Below are 15,622 nucleotides of genomic sequence, written 5' to 3' on the forward strand. Positions count from 1 at the left end.
TGTCAGAAGAGCCGGGCTACTGGATCAAGGCCAAGGCCCACCTAGTCCAGGACTATGTTCTCAGCCAAAATAGCCAATGGTCAGGGGTGATGGGAGATGGAGGAACCACGTGCTTGCAGTGTATGGTGTGGACATAGCCTTCCTTTTTTTAGCGCACCATTTTGTGTGCCTTGTGTGGGGAAGTGCTTTAAAAATGAAATAAATGCAGGTAAATTCAGTGGGAAAGCTTAGCCTGAGCTGAACAGTTTCAAGTTGCCACATTTGAATGATACTGATTAACTTTAAGTGTGTGTGTGTGTGTGTGTGTGTGTGTGTGTGTATCTATGCATGACTTGAAAGCTCAAGGTTTGGAACAAAAGGTTTCATCTACCCTTGACCCTGATGAGCTATTCTTCTTACTGCAAGGAGCAGGAAAATAATAGATGTGTACATCTACATTTACATCTACATTGCATGCTTTTAGATAAAGTTGGGGATGTGAGCTTGCAAGGATTTTGCCAGATTATCGAGTGGGTGGGTGTTAGGTACTTAGCATCTCATTTCCTACATGTTTGTTCTTGTGGTAAAGCTCCAGATAAGATTTCTTGGTTCAGTTGAAGAGGCTTGTGGGGGCACAGAGGCAGAATTTGTAAAAATAGAACATTTGCTAGGTTTGGGATCATACCCAGATGAAAGCAGTTTTAAAAGACAAATTAACAGGGGAGCATCTTGCAAAAAAAAACCCATAAAAACCGTTTAGAGCTATTTAAAAAAAGGTTCCAAAAAAAGGGAAAGCTTAAAAAAATAGTGTGGTATTTTATAGCATCATCCTTTACATATTTACTTAGAAGTAAGTCTTATTAACATAACCACCCCACCCCACTCACCTTTCCCCCTCTCTCCCTCTTTTCCTCATAACTTAACATTGTATGTAACACTAATATCTCACAACAAATGAAACTGAATTGTAGAAAACACAACTTGAAAAAAGAGACAACACATGTTTTTGTACAATAAGAAGTCTTTAATAAAAAATATATTTAAAAAGTCATTGATTTACTCCCAGGTGAGTGTAAAGGATTTCAGCCTTTGATCAAACACTCTTGGTATATTGTCCCGGTAACTCTTAGGACAACTCTCTAGTGTAGGCCATTATCCACATATTACAGATTTTGGACAGAAGGGAAGGTTTGGAAGCTTAGAGAACGGTAGATTGTATATTGAACTTAGAGGTTCCCCCAAGTTTGGCGTCCCCTTCCCTTTTGTGGGCAGAGGGGGCTGTTTTGGCCATTTAAGGAACAGCACTTACACCAACACATTGGAAATAACAGGAATGCTGCTGTGTTGAGTCTCATATCTCAACAGCCCAGTCCAGCTTCAGGCAGGCAGAGTTTGTATGGCTGAGAGAATGGCAAGCAGAGGGGCTCTCAGTCCTCCCCACTCAGGGCCCCCTCAACTCAGCTTCTTGAGCTGTGCAAGATGAGTCTTTTGTATTTCCTTAACAGTACCGTGTTGGGCAGCTGTACACCATCAGCAAGCACAGCCACCAAGAGAGCGACAAAGGGGAAGGTGTAGAAGTGGTGAAGAATGAGCCCCACGAAGACCCTGTCCACGGCTGTGGCCAGTTCACCGAAAAACGTGTGCACCTCTCCAGGTGAGAAGCCAGCCAGTGGCTTTTGTTGTTATCTTTGTGTGTGTGGTTTTGGGTGGTGTTTTTTTTTAAAGAAATCATGATCTGAAATTTTATTTTATTTTTCAATTTTTTTATTGATTTTCCAAATTTATAACAAACATAACAACAAACAAGAAAAACATTACTATATCAAAAAGCAAACAAACAAACATTTATCCTAACTGTTATAGTCCCATTTTTGTTATCATTGTTGGGTGACTTCCTCAAATCCCCCAAGCTGAGTTTCCATATAGCTCCTTGTAGCAGTTTTCCAACACTATTTTCATATAAGATCTACTTGTTCAACTAACATCTTTCTTTCTTTTCATTTTTACTTCTATCCATGGTATTATATAATTTCACATATTTAAATCCTAGGCCAATCTGTAATTCTATTTAAATTATCTTAACATATTTAACCAAATAATCTTTAAACTTCTTCCATTCCTCTTGATACTCCTACTCCTTCTGGTCGCGGACTCTTCCAGTCAGGTAGGCTAGCTCCAAAAAGTCCATCATCTTCATCTACCATGATCTGAGATTATTATCTCCCATTGTTCCTCCCAAGGAGCCTCCAGGCAAGAAACACAACCAGAACCAAACAATATTTTTTTAAGCGTTCTAAAAAGCACTATACATTTAAACCACTCTGATGCCACTTTGTAGTGTCATGGCTTCCCTCAAAGCACCATGGGAAGTATTGTTTGTTAAGAGTTGCTGAGAGTTGTTAGGAGACCCCCTCAGACAGCTAGAATTCTTAATACTTTCCCAGGAAGAGGAATTGCCTGCTAAACCACTCTAGGCAGGGAATAGGGGTATCATAACAACTCTAAAGCTCCTGGATTCTTTGGGGGGAAAGCCATGACTGTTTAAAAGTAGTACAATACTGCTTTACACATATCGTGCAGTTGGGGCCGTGTAGCATTGTGCATGGTACGGATGTGGCCAAGCCTTTTCGTTTTGCACAATGAAAGCTGAAGATCTGGGGGTTATGGTTCTTCTGGGAGGGGGGGCTCTCCCATCCCGTGTGGATGCCCATGCTCAGATTAAAGGTTAGTGTGCTTTTAGCCAGTGGGGTATGAGTTTGTACATGCAAAACACGTGCGCTGCCACTGAGCTTTATCATCGTGTCCCCCCCTCCACCCACCAGCTGTACCTTGCTGATTCAGTGTTTTGCTGTTCTCCCCATTTGTTCTTCGCTTTCCAATTAACTTGTCATGGATTCTGACAATTATTGAAGACTGGCTTTTGTTTGAAAACCGCTGGAGACAAAAGGCATAGCCCTGCCTCTCCCCTTGCTCACATCTGCCACCTACGGAGCTGTCTCTGCTTGACTTGACCCCGTTCCTCACAAAGGTGCTCTCTGAAAAGAAGCCATACCTGTCAGTGGAGTGGGGCATGTTAGTGTATGCGCACAGCTGAGTGTGAAGGACTTCCTAGACCCTAAGATCTGGCAGAAAGGCCCTTCTCTGTGTCATGCCTTCTGGAAGAAGGTAAAAGGTAAAGGTACCCCTGCCCGTACGGGCCAGTCATGTCCGACTCTAGGGTTGTGCGCCCATCTCACTTAAGAGGCCGGGGACCAGCGCTGTCCGGAGACACTTACCTTCCCGCTAGAAAGCGGTACCTATTTATCTACTTGCGCTTTAGGGGTGCTTTCAAACTGCTAGGTGGGCAGGAGCTGGGACTGAAGACGGGAGCTCACCCCGCCGCAGGGATTCGAACCGCCGACCATGCGATCGGCAAGCCCTAGGCGCTGAGGTTTTACCCACAGCGCCACCTGCGTCCCTCTGGAAGAAGGTACAGGGTTATAAAGACTAGGACTAGCCGCCTGGTTTTAAACGAAGTTTAAGGAGTCTCTATAGGAGAATATTGTCTTTTAAAATGGGGTTTCTGAGTTTTTAGGGGTTTTTGAATGTCTTATGTAGATTTTTCAATTTCATTGTTCTGGATGAGACAATGACAATAAAGATAGCGTATCGTATCATATCGAGGTGGCTCGGCTGACAGGGACAAGAGGAAGGGCCTTCTCAGTGACCGCCCCCAAATGTTGTGATTCTTTGCCTGGGTTCACCTCTCTTCCTAGGCTTTGTTAGATGGCAAAAAATTATGTGTACCTAGATGGAATCTTGGCTCTTGGGGTTGAATGTGGCCCTTCAGACCTCTCTGTCTGGCCCTTGGGACACTTCCCAAGCCACACCCTTCACTGGCTACCCTTCTTGAGTGTTTTTTTTTCTATCTGAAATGTGTCCTTAAACTGTGATAACACCTCTAGCTTCCTGGAGGTATAGAAAACTTGGAGTTTGTGCAGCTAGAATGTAGCCAGCTGTACAAAGAATCACATAAATTGCTCCACCTAGTTTTGCCTCTGGCCCCACCCACCACTGGCACATGCCCCCCAGAAGAATCCCGATTAGGGGGTGTGGCCCTCGGTCTGAGAAAGCTTCCCCATCCCTGTTATACACACTGGAAGGGTGAGAAGCGTATCCTTCTATTTAAAAGGTCAACACTGTCCTGAAACATTTGCATTTTGGAAAAACTGGGTGCTGGTCAGGGTTTCCTGCAATGTATACACAAGGCAGAATAGAGGTGTGTGTGTGTGTGTGTGTGTGTGTGTGATCCTGCACCTATGCATTGCTTGCTTCCCCACACCCCCGAGAGATTGGAGCATTGTCTAGTTGTCTTTCTTTGGCAGCTTGAAGGCACCATGTTGGGAAAAGGCTGCTCTGCCTCTGAGCAGAGGAAAGTTTCACCAAGAGACAATAACAGTTAAATCTTGGCATTTGGTGAGACAAAGAAAAGCCATTAGAACACAGAGAACCAGTTGAGCAGGAAATCTGATGAACTCCTGCCACTAAGAAATAAAAATCCTTGTAAACTTTAACCACAAGGCCATGCTCCCACGTTTTGTTCTCAAACTGCTCCTCCATATGAGGTTTTTGAAATATCCCCAGATGTTCTTGATTACAACTCCCATCCTTCCCAGCCAACTTGGCTAATAGGGACCATGCGAGTTGTAGTCCACCAACAAATGGGGACCTATGGTTGAAGACCACTGGCCTAGAGGAACCCAAGCTCACACTTTTCCCAGTCTAGTGTCCTCCAGAATTTTTCAACTCCAACTCCCATCAGCCCCAACATGCGCATCTCTAGTATTCCACAACATCTGTGTTCTGCCTCCACTGCCTCTAAATGCCAGTTAATGGGACCTTCTGTATGCAAAACATGCCCTGTCACTAAGCTACAGCCTTTCCTTGAAATAATCCTATTTCTCTGTAAATCTTGGTGGGAGAGTCCAGCTGACTTGGTGTGGTAGTTGCTGCCCATTGCTATGACCCTGGTTCATATGTGAGCTCTACATAACGCTTGCACATGGAGAGAAGCCTCTCTGTGACAGTAGCAGCCATCAGTTGTGGCAGCTGCTGTAGCCACCTGCAGAGAGCTGCCTTCCAGCCCTATCTCTCAGCCCATTGATGAGCCAGTTAGTGGAGTGCTGGCTCCTTTGGCTGACTTCCAGTGATGTCTGGCTTAGAAGCACCAGAGCAGAGTGGAATGAGGAAGTTACTGTGCTTTGCTAAAATTTCCTTCTTCCTTTCTGCTACTGCTGCTAAACAAATCTAGGCCTTGTGGAGCTGGTGGTTATGCTGAACATGACTGGGAGTGTGTGTGTCTGTGCATCTGCGTGTGTGCAGTTTGCACAGGTGGTGTTAGCATGGGGTAAGAACACAAGAAACTGCCTTATACCAAGCCAAGCCATTGGTCCATCTAGCTCAGCATTGCCTACACTGACTGGCAGCAGCTCTGCAGGGTTTCTAGGCAGGAGTCTTTCCTAGCTCCGCTTGGAGATGCCAGGGATTGAACCTTGCATACAACACAGATACTCTGCCGCTGATGTTGCTAGACTACAATATCCATCACTCCAAACACTGGGGCTGGTGGGAGTTGTAGTCCAGCGCCATGTTGCCTAACCCTTTCCATTCGTCAAAACCAACAGCTGCTACAGGCATCTTTCCAAGCAGAGGCTCTGTTCTGGCTCTCTGACATGCTCAGGACGGCAAAACATCTCGGCTTGCCCAGGTACTTGGCCTTACAAATAGTTTCACTTGTCATTCCACCCACCCAGCTGAAAATAGGCAATGCTTATAAGCTTCAGCAAGGCTAAATCCCCTTGCTTCCAAATGCTCCCGGCATAATGGATCAGGCAGGCAGCCCCTCTCTGCTTCCCGGCTCCTCCCTTTCTTTTCTTCCCCTTGCTCCCACACACTCACATGCACCTCCCTCGCTGCAAGCTTCCCTCCTAGGCTGCCAAGACCTGTCCCCTTTTGCTCAACTGTCCGTTGGCTCAGAACGTGTGTTTCGGAGACAGCTTGGGCTGCGTGGACTTGTCTCACTGCACTGCTAGCTGCTGCGGGAGCCATCCGTGCAAGAGGGGGCGGTATTTTTAGACCGCATTCTCACGATTCTCCTCTCGGGGGATGCTATTTATAGAGCGCAGAATCTAATCAAAGCAGTTGGGACGGAGGGGCCCTTGCCTTTTTACACCCCACAGTTTGGGTGCCGCATCGCTTGATCCGTTTGCAGGAAAGCCGGTGAGGTTTCAGCTGGTGGTCTAAAGCAACGCGAGAGCCAGCGTCTCCCCTGCTGAGCCCTTCTTGACACAGTGGCAAAGAAACACTCCTGTCTTCGTTCTCCCTTCCCTGCCCCTGGTGCTACAAACTTGTGTCTGTGCTCAGCCAATCCTTCCAGCCACATGGAAGCATTTGGCTGTTGGGTGGGGCGTTTTTCAGCCCAAGGGCTGTATTTCCTTCTCGGGAACCTTCCAAGAGCCACATGCCAGTGGTGTGTGGGGCCTGAGGCAAAAATGTGCAGAGCAATGGATGTAAACGTTACCTTTGTACAGTAGTTTTAGTATAGTAGATAGGTTTTAGGTTATGCTATGCTTCTAATAGGTTGTGTTATATTCTGGATTATGTATGTTTTAATAGATTATGTCTGAATAGGATGAGAGTGTTGGAGATACGTGCAAATGTGTATGTGAATCCGGTCTTGGGTGTTTGATTTTCGTTGTTGTGTATACTGTGTATATACGGACAATGACAATAAATTTATCTAAATCTAAATCTAAATCTAGTTTCTACACACATGCACACACCTCTCTCTGCCCCTTTCCAGCTAAGCAAGAGGCAGAATCAGAGTTCAAGGACTCATTCCAGCCAGGCAAAAACACTGTTTAGAATAAGTGGCCTGGGCCTTAACTGTCAGAGTCTGCAATGCAAAGTCCCTGGTGCCTTACAGTTTTTCTGCCTCAGTTTATCTTCTGTGCTTTCTGGGGTTTTGAACAGAGGTCTTTCCCCAGCCCTAACTGGAGACGCTGGGGATTGAACCTGGGACTTCATGAATGCAAGGCAGATCCTCTGCCCCCTGAGCTACAGCACTTACACATCCCTTTTGGGTTTTAAAGATTTGCCTACTTGGGCTTAGACATGCCCATTTTAACATTTGCTCTGCTTTCCCCTTTATGCTGTGCTGTCCCACCATTAGCAAGCTGCCTAGCTGGGCTCGCGCTGTGACGCCACGAATATTCTACATCACAGAGAAGGCCTGGAACTATTACCCGTACACAATCACAGGTAAGGAGAGCTCTTCTGAATCAGACAAATCTCCGTCTCACCCAACAACCTCTTTCTTCAGGGCCCAACTAGAGACCTCTTGAGAACCCCAGAAGGGAATAGTGTCGGGTGAGGTAGCTGCAATCTTCACTTTTCTCTCCTCCGTCCCTGGCACATAGAATGGATCTACACAGATATATATATATAAATAGGGAATTCGAAAGTGTAGGAGCTGCCACACTAAAAGATTGATGTCAGGCAGACGCCTTTGGCACCTGCTGAAAATGTTTAGACAAGCTTACCCAGATATTTAGAATGCTGATGTGTTTATGGTTTGTTGGGTTTTTTCTATGTTTTGTTCTTAAGAATGATCTCAGTGTTTTATTCTCTTTGTAAACTGCTTTGAGGTTTCTTACAGTCAAGCGGTATATGAATCTTTTGAACTTTAGTTGGATACAACTCCTGAGCCACCCATCAGGTTGGGCAAAAGGCTTCCCTGAATTTCCATTTGCAGCTTTCCTGATAGGAACGGGGCAGAGTGCAGGGAACCTCAGCCAATGCTTCTCCTTTCTGCCTGGGCTGTTGTGCTGGAACTGGGTGGCTTAAGTTGTCAAGGGAAATTCAGTTATGGCTCCCGCGGCGACTGTCCCTCCCCATCTCATCGCTGGTTTTCTCTGTCTCTTTCCTCTGCTATCCTGCGGATTCCTGGAATCGCCTCGCCATCGGCTCAGAGTACACGGTAAGTGCCAAGATGTGCTTGCATGTTAGGCACTTTGCTGCTTCTTCAAAGGAACGGCTCGTAGCCTGGACTTCTGGAGTGGCCCTGAGGCAGCACCAACTCCTCCAGGCAGGAGGCTGCGCATGGGAACAAGTGAATATACGACAGGGAGGAAGGGAAGGACCGGATTGGGGATGTCGCAGTCAGCCTGTGAAATCCCCCCAGTTTATCCTCCCCTTTCTTTCAAGAAGCTGATAGCGGCTGACATGGCCTCCCCAACACCACTGTTTCCTCACAAGAACCCTGCGAGGTAGATTAGGCCAGTTTTCTCCTCGGGCCTTTCTGATGTTGCTGGACTACAACTCCATTCAGCTCTACCTCTCTTTTAAATCAGAACCAATGAAGGTGGTGAAGGTCCTGTGTGAGTGTCTGGAGGTGGTTGGAGGATGGATGGCGGCTAACGGATTGAGGTTGAATCCTGACAAGACAGAAGTACTGTTCTTGGGAGACAGGGGGTGGGCAGGTGTGAGGGACTCCCTGGTCCTGAATGGGGTAACTATGTCCCTGAAGGACCAGGTGTGCAGCCTGGGAGTCATTTTGGACTCACAGCTATCCATGGAGGCACAGGTTAATTCTGTGTCCAGGGCGGCTGTCTACCAGCTCCACCTGGTATGCAGGCTGAGACCCTACCTGCCCGCGGACTGTCTTGCCAGAGTGGTGCATGCTCTAGTTATCTCCCGCTTGGACTACTGCAATGTGCTGTACGTTGGGCTACCTTTGAAGGTGACCCGGAAACTACAATTAATCCAGAATGCGGCAGCTAGACTGGTGACTGGGAGTGGCTGCCGAGACCATATAACACCGGTCTTGAAAGATCTTCATTGGCTCCCAGTACGTTTCCGAGCACAATTCAAAGTGTTGGTGCTGACCTTTAAAGTCCTAAATGGCCTCGGTCCTGTATACCTGAAGGAGCGTCTCCACCCCCATCATTCAGCCCAGACACTGAAGTCCAGCGCCGAGGGCCTTCTGGCAGTTCCCTCACTGCGAGAAGTGAGGTTACAGGGAACCAGGCAGAGGGCCTTCTCGGTAGTGGCGCCTGCCCTGTGGAACGCCCTCCCAGCAGATGTCAAGGCAATAAGCAACTATATTACTTTTAAAAGACAACTGAAGGCGCCCTGTTTAGGGAAGTTTTTAATGTTTGATGCTGTGTTGTTTTTAATATTTTGTTGGAAGCTGCCCAGAGTGGCTGGGGAAACCCAGCCAGATGGGCAGGGTATAAATAATAAAGTATTATTATTATTATTATTATTATTATTATTATTATTATTATCATCATCATCCCTTAGCCGTTGGCCTTGCTATCAGTGGTTGATGGCAGCTGGATTTCCCTCTCCCCAAAATTATACCCTCTCCCCAAAATTATAATGCATGATAGTACCACTGTGGTATAGTGACTGGAGTGTTGGACTAGGGCCAAATTCTCACACAGCCATGAGGCCTACTGGGTGCACTTGGGCCAGTCACTATCTCTTGTGACCTAACCTACATGGCAAGGCTGTTGTGAGGATGAAATGGAGAGTGGGAGAGGCGTGCATGCCGCCTTGAGCTGCTTGGAGGAAAGGTGGGGTATAAATGTGATAATCAATAGATAAAACAAAGAGATAATCTAGGCTTTGCTACCAGACTTGTACATTTTAAAGAAGCATAACTTGATCAGTCTGGGCAGAACCCTCTGACTCCTCCATTTTCCAACACACTTCCTTTATTCCTCCCACCCTGGCCCTTTAAATTATTGGCCATTTTTGCAGCATTGCACCCATTCAATCCTTTCTGCTCAGTGGTAAGCCCTGTTGGGTCCCATAGGACTGGCTCCCAGGTGACTCTGTATAGGATTACACTGTTAGACACACATTCCTGATTTTATGAGCTGGTGTCTTTCAGCAAATGCTGTAGTCTTCACTTCTCTCTCCATCCCTGGCATGCAGGCTGGATCTACACAGATATAGAAAACACCATGAAAATGCTATGGGGTGGGGTGGGGAACACGCTATAAAATATATGTGCAATTTGCCATTGAGCTCTCCAGTGCCATTGGAGTCACATTTTTAACATGCACTTATAACGTTATAATTGCAGCTGTGCAGCTGAGTCTATAGTATGCCCTTGGGTGTCAAGTTGTCCATGAGCAGGCAGGCGAGAAGGAGCAGCAACTAGCAGTGGGTAGTTGCCTGCCTCCCTCTTTGCCAGCTGCATCTGTCCTCCCCCTCCCCAGGCAGCATGGCTAACATCTGGAGGACCTCAGGTTCCCCATCCCTGGTTCACCTTCTCAGATTCTCCTCCTTGCTTCTTTTACAGTGCTCTTTCCTGCCAAAGTTCTCTATCTACATAGAGACCAAGTACGAGGACAACTGCGGAGACAGCACAAATGTAAGTGCTAATTGGGAAGAGTTCTCAGTCTGGCACAGAACTGTCTGCCATCCTTAACCGACAACCTCCAAGAGGCAACAGGATGCAATGGGAGGTGGGGAGGGTGTCCTTTGGTCCCTTGGGTTCCTTGTTTTGCAGTGTGGCCAATCAGGAGCTTCAGTTAAGGGGTAAACATGCCTCTCCTTTGTATGGATGGAATGGGTGGTCCATTCCCCCATCTAGCCAGCAGGTTCTACTCTGATTGGCTGCAGCTCTTTGAGACTTCAGGCTGATGTCCTCTAGTTGGAGACAGGTTGGCAAGGGGCTTTCTGCTGTATGGCATTTTGCAGAGGACAGGTCCCTGCCCTGAGGAGCTTACAATCTACAATCTAGCTCCCCCCCCCAAAAAAAAAAATCGTTGACACAGTAGTTTGTTAAGAGTGCTGAGAGGAGACCCACATTCAGAGCCACAATTAACAGAGGGGTTTAACAATCAGTCCCTCTTCCCAGGGAACTCTGAGAATTGTAGTTTGGAGGGAATAGGGGTTTCCCAACAGCTCTCTGCACCCTAAAAAAACTACAGCTCCCAGTTCTAGGAGCCAGTAATGACGAGAATTGCAGTCCAGCATCATCTGGAGGGACACAAATTAAGAAGGCAGGAAAGCTGCCTTTGTACCAGGTCAGACCCTTGGTCCACCTAGCTCAGTATTATCTACACCGGCTGGCAGAGGCTCTCCAGGATTTCAGGTGCCAGGCATGCCCTAGAGATGCTGGGGATTGAACCCAGGACCTTCAGCATGCAAAGCAGATGCTCTACCACTGAGCTACAGCCTTCCCCAGTTGTTGTGCGCCATGCCCTGCCCTACATCCAAGCTGCTGGCTTGACATCCCCATCTCTCTTTCTCTACCTCTTACCCTCCCAGATCTTCCACAAGGAAAACATATTGGGAGACCACGATGTGACATTCCTGGACATCGCCTTTGATGAAATCCCAGAGCGCTACTACCGGAGCCTAGAGGTAACGTGAGGCAGGGAGGCACCCGTCTACCCAGGTTTGTGTGTGGCCTGAGTCCCTTGCCTGAGTCCTGCTGTGACTGTGAGGAAAGCCCTGCTGCATCAGACCAAAGGCCCATCTTGTCCATCGTCCTCAGTGGCCTATCAGATGTTCTGGGAAGCCCACAGGCAGGGCAGGAAGCCTTCTGCCTGCGTTTGTCCCTCACCTACTGGCATTCCAAGCTACACTGCCTCTGAGTGTGGAGGCTCCATTTAACAAGAGCCCTGCTGAATCAGACCAAAGGCCTGTGTAGTCCAGGAATCCTGGGCTGTACCCAGTGTTGGTCTGATGGACCCATCAAAATGAATGGATCAGGCCAGCAACCCATCTAGCCCACCATCCTGTTTTCTCAGTGGCCAGCCAGATGCCTGGAGGGAAGCCCTCAAGCAGGACCCAAGCGCAAGAGCGCTCTCTCCTCCTGTGGTTTCCAGCAACTGCTGCCTCCAACCATGGAGGCAGATTGCAACCATCATGGCTACTAGCCATTGGTAGCCTTCTCCTCCATGAATTTGTCCAGTCTTCCTCTAAAACTATTCAAATGGTGGTCCACCGGCTCCTTATACTTGTCTTCTCCATGTTGGTAGGATCTCCGGTACTTCAGCTCGACCAAGACTGGCCGTGGCCCGCTGCGGGAGGGCTGGCGAGAGCATACCAAACCCATCATGTGCTCCTACAAGCTGGTGACGGTCAAGTTTGAGGTGTGGGGGCTGCAGACACGGGTGGAGCAGTTTGCTCACAAGGTGAGAGCTCAGCCTGGAGACGTTTGGGGACCTGGAGGGATGGAATGGGCCCTGCTTTTGCGGGGAGTGTGGGAGGTACCCTTCCTGAGTTTTGAGATGTCATTGAATCTCATCAGACCGATTATCCCTCTGCCTCAAAGCAATATTCTGTGCCAGGGGTGGGGAACCTGTGCCTGCCTAGATGCTGCTAGACCACAAAGCCCATCATCCCTGAAACAAAATGGATTGCTGTTGTGATCCTCAGGAATGTTCGCCTCCAAGGAGGGCTGGTGGCTCAAGCCAGGGGAGTTCAAAAGTTCCTGGCTTCCTGGGGAAGGCAAAAGTCAGCACTTTGGAGGAAGATCAGGGTGTGTTCAGGACCACAGAGAGTGCTTCTGCAGCTGAGCCCAACCATCCATGTTGTCTCAGCAAGGCCGTGGAGCAACTGGCTTTATAGCAGGGTTAGGCAGTCACTGGCTGGACTGTGCTTGCTGGGGCTGATGGGAGGTGCAATCCAAAATAAGGAAGGCTTCTCTGGAGTATAGGAGATCAGTCTGTGCATTGCTGCCTCCTGCTGGCAGGGCTCTCAACCACTCTGCTAGCATAGCAGCCTTCAGTGATTACAGTGGGAGGGGGGGGTGACCCTCCCCTTGGGTGTTGCTGTAATTATTGCCCCCCAAAAGATAGAAGATACATGAGGAGTTGTTAACCTAGTTTTGGGTTGCAGGCCATCCGGGACATCTTGCTGATCGGCCACAGGCAAGCTTTTGCCTGGGTGGACGAGTGGTGTGGTAAGTGAGCCTTTATGCTGTGTTTCTGGTTGCAGAGTGGGTGGGAAGAGAGTGTGTGAAAACTCTTTGGGCTGTGGGAGAATCAAACTTCAGGTTCCCCTTTCCCTAGGCTGCCCTGCTCTTTACATCATTGCATTTTGCATTCATCAGTATAGACCTCCTGTTTCCTCCTAATCAGCAGCACAGAGTAGGGCCCTCGTTTTTTTAAACTTTAAGCATGCACTGAATTAATGGGGAGAGTCTCCTGCCCTTCACTGTGCTTTTAAATCCCCTGATTGTAAGTACAACAAGATGGTTAAACGGTAACTAATCTGTGACCTGCATTCTTGAGTGTGGGCCCCTCCGATGCGATCCTACAACTGCACACAAATGGAAATGTTGTTTTTGGAAAACGTTTGCTTTGTTCCCCCTGGAGCTAAAAGCTGTCACTGGTGTCTCCCATAAATCTCAAGCCCCGCTTATTTTATTTATCTGTATTTACTAAACCTGTTCCTAGCCCTCTTCTTGGTTTTGAAGATCTCCACAAAGTGCACAAAAGAGCAATACACCATTAATTAAATTCGTATTGAAACAAAGAGGTCTACAGCTGAAAGGAGGGACAGCGGTGATCAGTGTTCGCAAACTTTTGGGATCCACTTTGGGGAACATTAAGTAGCAAATCAATTCTGACCTAACGTGTCCAGTTCTGTGCAGTTCTAGGTTTCTTGGCAAAGGAGTGGGGTTGTGATCACCCAAAGCTGTGGAGGCTGGTCCATCCGAGTGACCACTGCCCCACCCATCTCACTCTGCCCTCAGCCAGCCCCAACCTGCCTGCCTTCCTACTTACAGCCCATTGAAGGTGTGGCCCTGGCTGTCATCTTGCTCCTTTTTAGTCTCTGTGTCACCCTTGTAGAATTCACACAAAACCCCCTTGTATTAAAGAGCCCCATAGTGCCTCTAAGCCAGTGTTTCTCAACCTGTGGGTCCCCAGATGTTGTTGGACTACAACTCCCATCATTCCTAGCCAGCATGACCAGTGGTCAGGGATGAAGGGAGTTGTAGTCCAACAACATCTGGGAACACACAGGTTGAGAACCGCTGCTAAGCCACCTCTGGCTAGGAGCTGCCACAAAATTTCTCACCCCTCTAAACTATCTGAGACACAGCGTCCTTCTTACCTCACAAATCCCCTTCTGAGGAACTGTAAGCGAAAAAGGTGTTTAGACTCCCGCAGGTAAGTGGAAGGCAGAACATTACTACCTGACCCCACTTTTTTCTTACCTTCCTTTTCTAACCCAGCTAACTTTTCCCCTCAACCCTGTCCTCTTCATTTCCCCTCTCCAATGTTTTCCTGAGCCTCCTCTTCCTTCGAGTTTTGCTCCAGTGTTGACCGAGGTTGTGCTGTCTTGAGTGTGCATGCACAGGATCAACTCCAGCCTGGGGGGGGGGTGAGGGGCTCTCCTCCTTGCCTCCTACAGTGGGCTTACATAACAGCAGCAGCAGCTCTCAGACCAGTGCTGGCAGCCACTTCAAATTTCCCATAATGCCCAGAGGAGCCTGATTTAGTGTTGCTCTGGGGCATCCTGGGAAATTTAAAATGGCAGCTTGTTGATTCCTAAGGACCCCCCCTCCCCCAGGGAGGAGGTCTTAAGCATGCAGCAGTGCCAAGGGGGCTCTCAGCTGCTTGGTGTTATTGGGAGCTGATGCCAACCCTGAAAACAGACACACAGAGTGAGCCAGTGGATTCAGAACCACATCTCTACTGCAACACCACAAGGGAACACAGGAATATTTCATTTCCAGAGAGTAGGGCTGATCTTCTAGGCCTTTCCTGCCCAATTATAATATCACAGTCAACACAAGGGACCTCCAGAAGCCATCCAGCCCACCCTTCCTCACTGCAGGATCTGTGACATTGCTTGCTACTTCGCCACTTTTTAAATGCATCCTGCTGGCTCCCAAGGCAAGCTGGTGTTCCACTATCGAACATATCTGACTAGGTGGAAGCTTATTCTACTCTGCAGCCAGAATGTGCCATGATCCCCTGCTAGTTTCCACCTATTGGTTCTAATTCTAGGTTAGGGAAAGGGGCTGTAGCTTGCTGGTGGAACATTGCATTGCATGCAAAAAAGATCCCTGGCATCTCCAGGCAGAGCTGGGAGAAACACCGGTCTGAGACTCTGCCAGTCAGTGTAGGGGATATTGGGCTAGTTGGACTGATGGTCTGACCCTGTGTTCCTACATCATCCTGCCTTCTGGAGTAACTGAGAATAAGGTCCCCAGAAAACAAGTGCAGTTCATGTCAGGCTGGCATCTGGGACTCTGGGAGGGCAGTGACGCAAAGGCAATCAACCCTCTTACAACTCCAACCAAGGAGTGTATTTTTTATAAGGGTCAGACAACATCCTGGGATGCATTGCAGCCTGGAAAGGGCGGGCTTGTTTGTGTGGCTGGGTTCCCTGCTAGGAGAGGGCACACAGAACCTGACTCCCCATTTCAGATCCACGACTGAGGACCTATGGGCCATGCAGTCCCTCCCCACACCTCCCCCCCCCACACACACACTGGGGCCACTCCACTGGTCCATCTGTGTGCTTGCCTGTGCCGCCCCCTGATGGCAGAGAAGAAAAGGAGTGTGGCTGCAAAAGGAGCAGGGAGGGTGTGAGGTCTCAGGAGAAGCCCAAGGCAGCTACAGGG

The 15,622-nt window shown here is 48.4% G+C and overlaps 1 protein-coding gene across 1 annotated transcript in view; it reads left to right on the plus strand.

Annotated features, from left to right (window-relative positions):
• Window positions 1-15,622, plus strand: part of LOC307202562 (cytoplasmic phosphatidylinositol transfer protein 1-like) — a 50,745-nt gene that overhangs the window by 27,132 nt on the left and 7,991 nt on the right. The window contains exons 3-9 of the mRNA XM_079952676.1: window positions 1,485-1,633; window positions 7,190-7,278; window positions 7,989-7,996; window positions 10,331-10,402; window positions 11,305-11,400; window positions 12,021-12,176; window positions 12,883-12,946. Of these exons, the coding sequence (XP_079808802.1) occupies window positions 1,485-1,633; window positions 7,190-7,278; window positions 7,989-7,996; window positions 10,331-10,402; window positions 11,305-11,400; window positions 12,021-12,176; window positions 12,883-12,946 (634 nt within the window). The remainder of the gene's footprint in view (window positions 1-1,484; window positions 1,634-7,189; window positions 7,279-7,988; window positions 7,997-10,330; window positions 10,403-11,304; window positions 11,401-12,020; window positions 12,177-12,882; window positions 12,947-15,622) is intronic.

The sequence above is a fragment of the Podarcis cretensis genome (genome assembly GCF_951804945.1).
Source record: "Podarcis cretensis genome assembly, chromosome: 14".
Classification (NCBI taxonomy): Eukaryota; Metazoa; Chordata; class Lepidosauria; order Squamata; family Lacertidae; genus Podarcis; species Podarcis cretensis.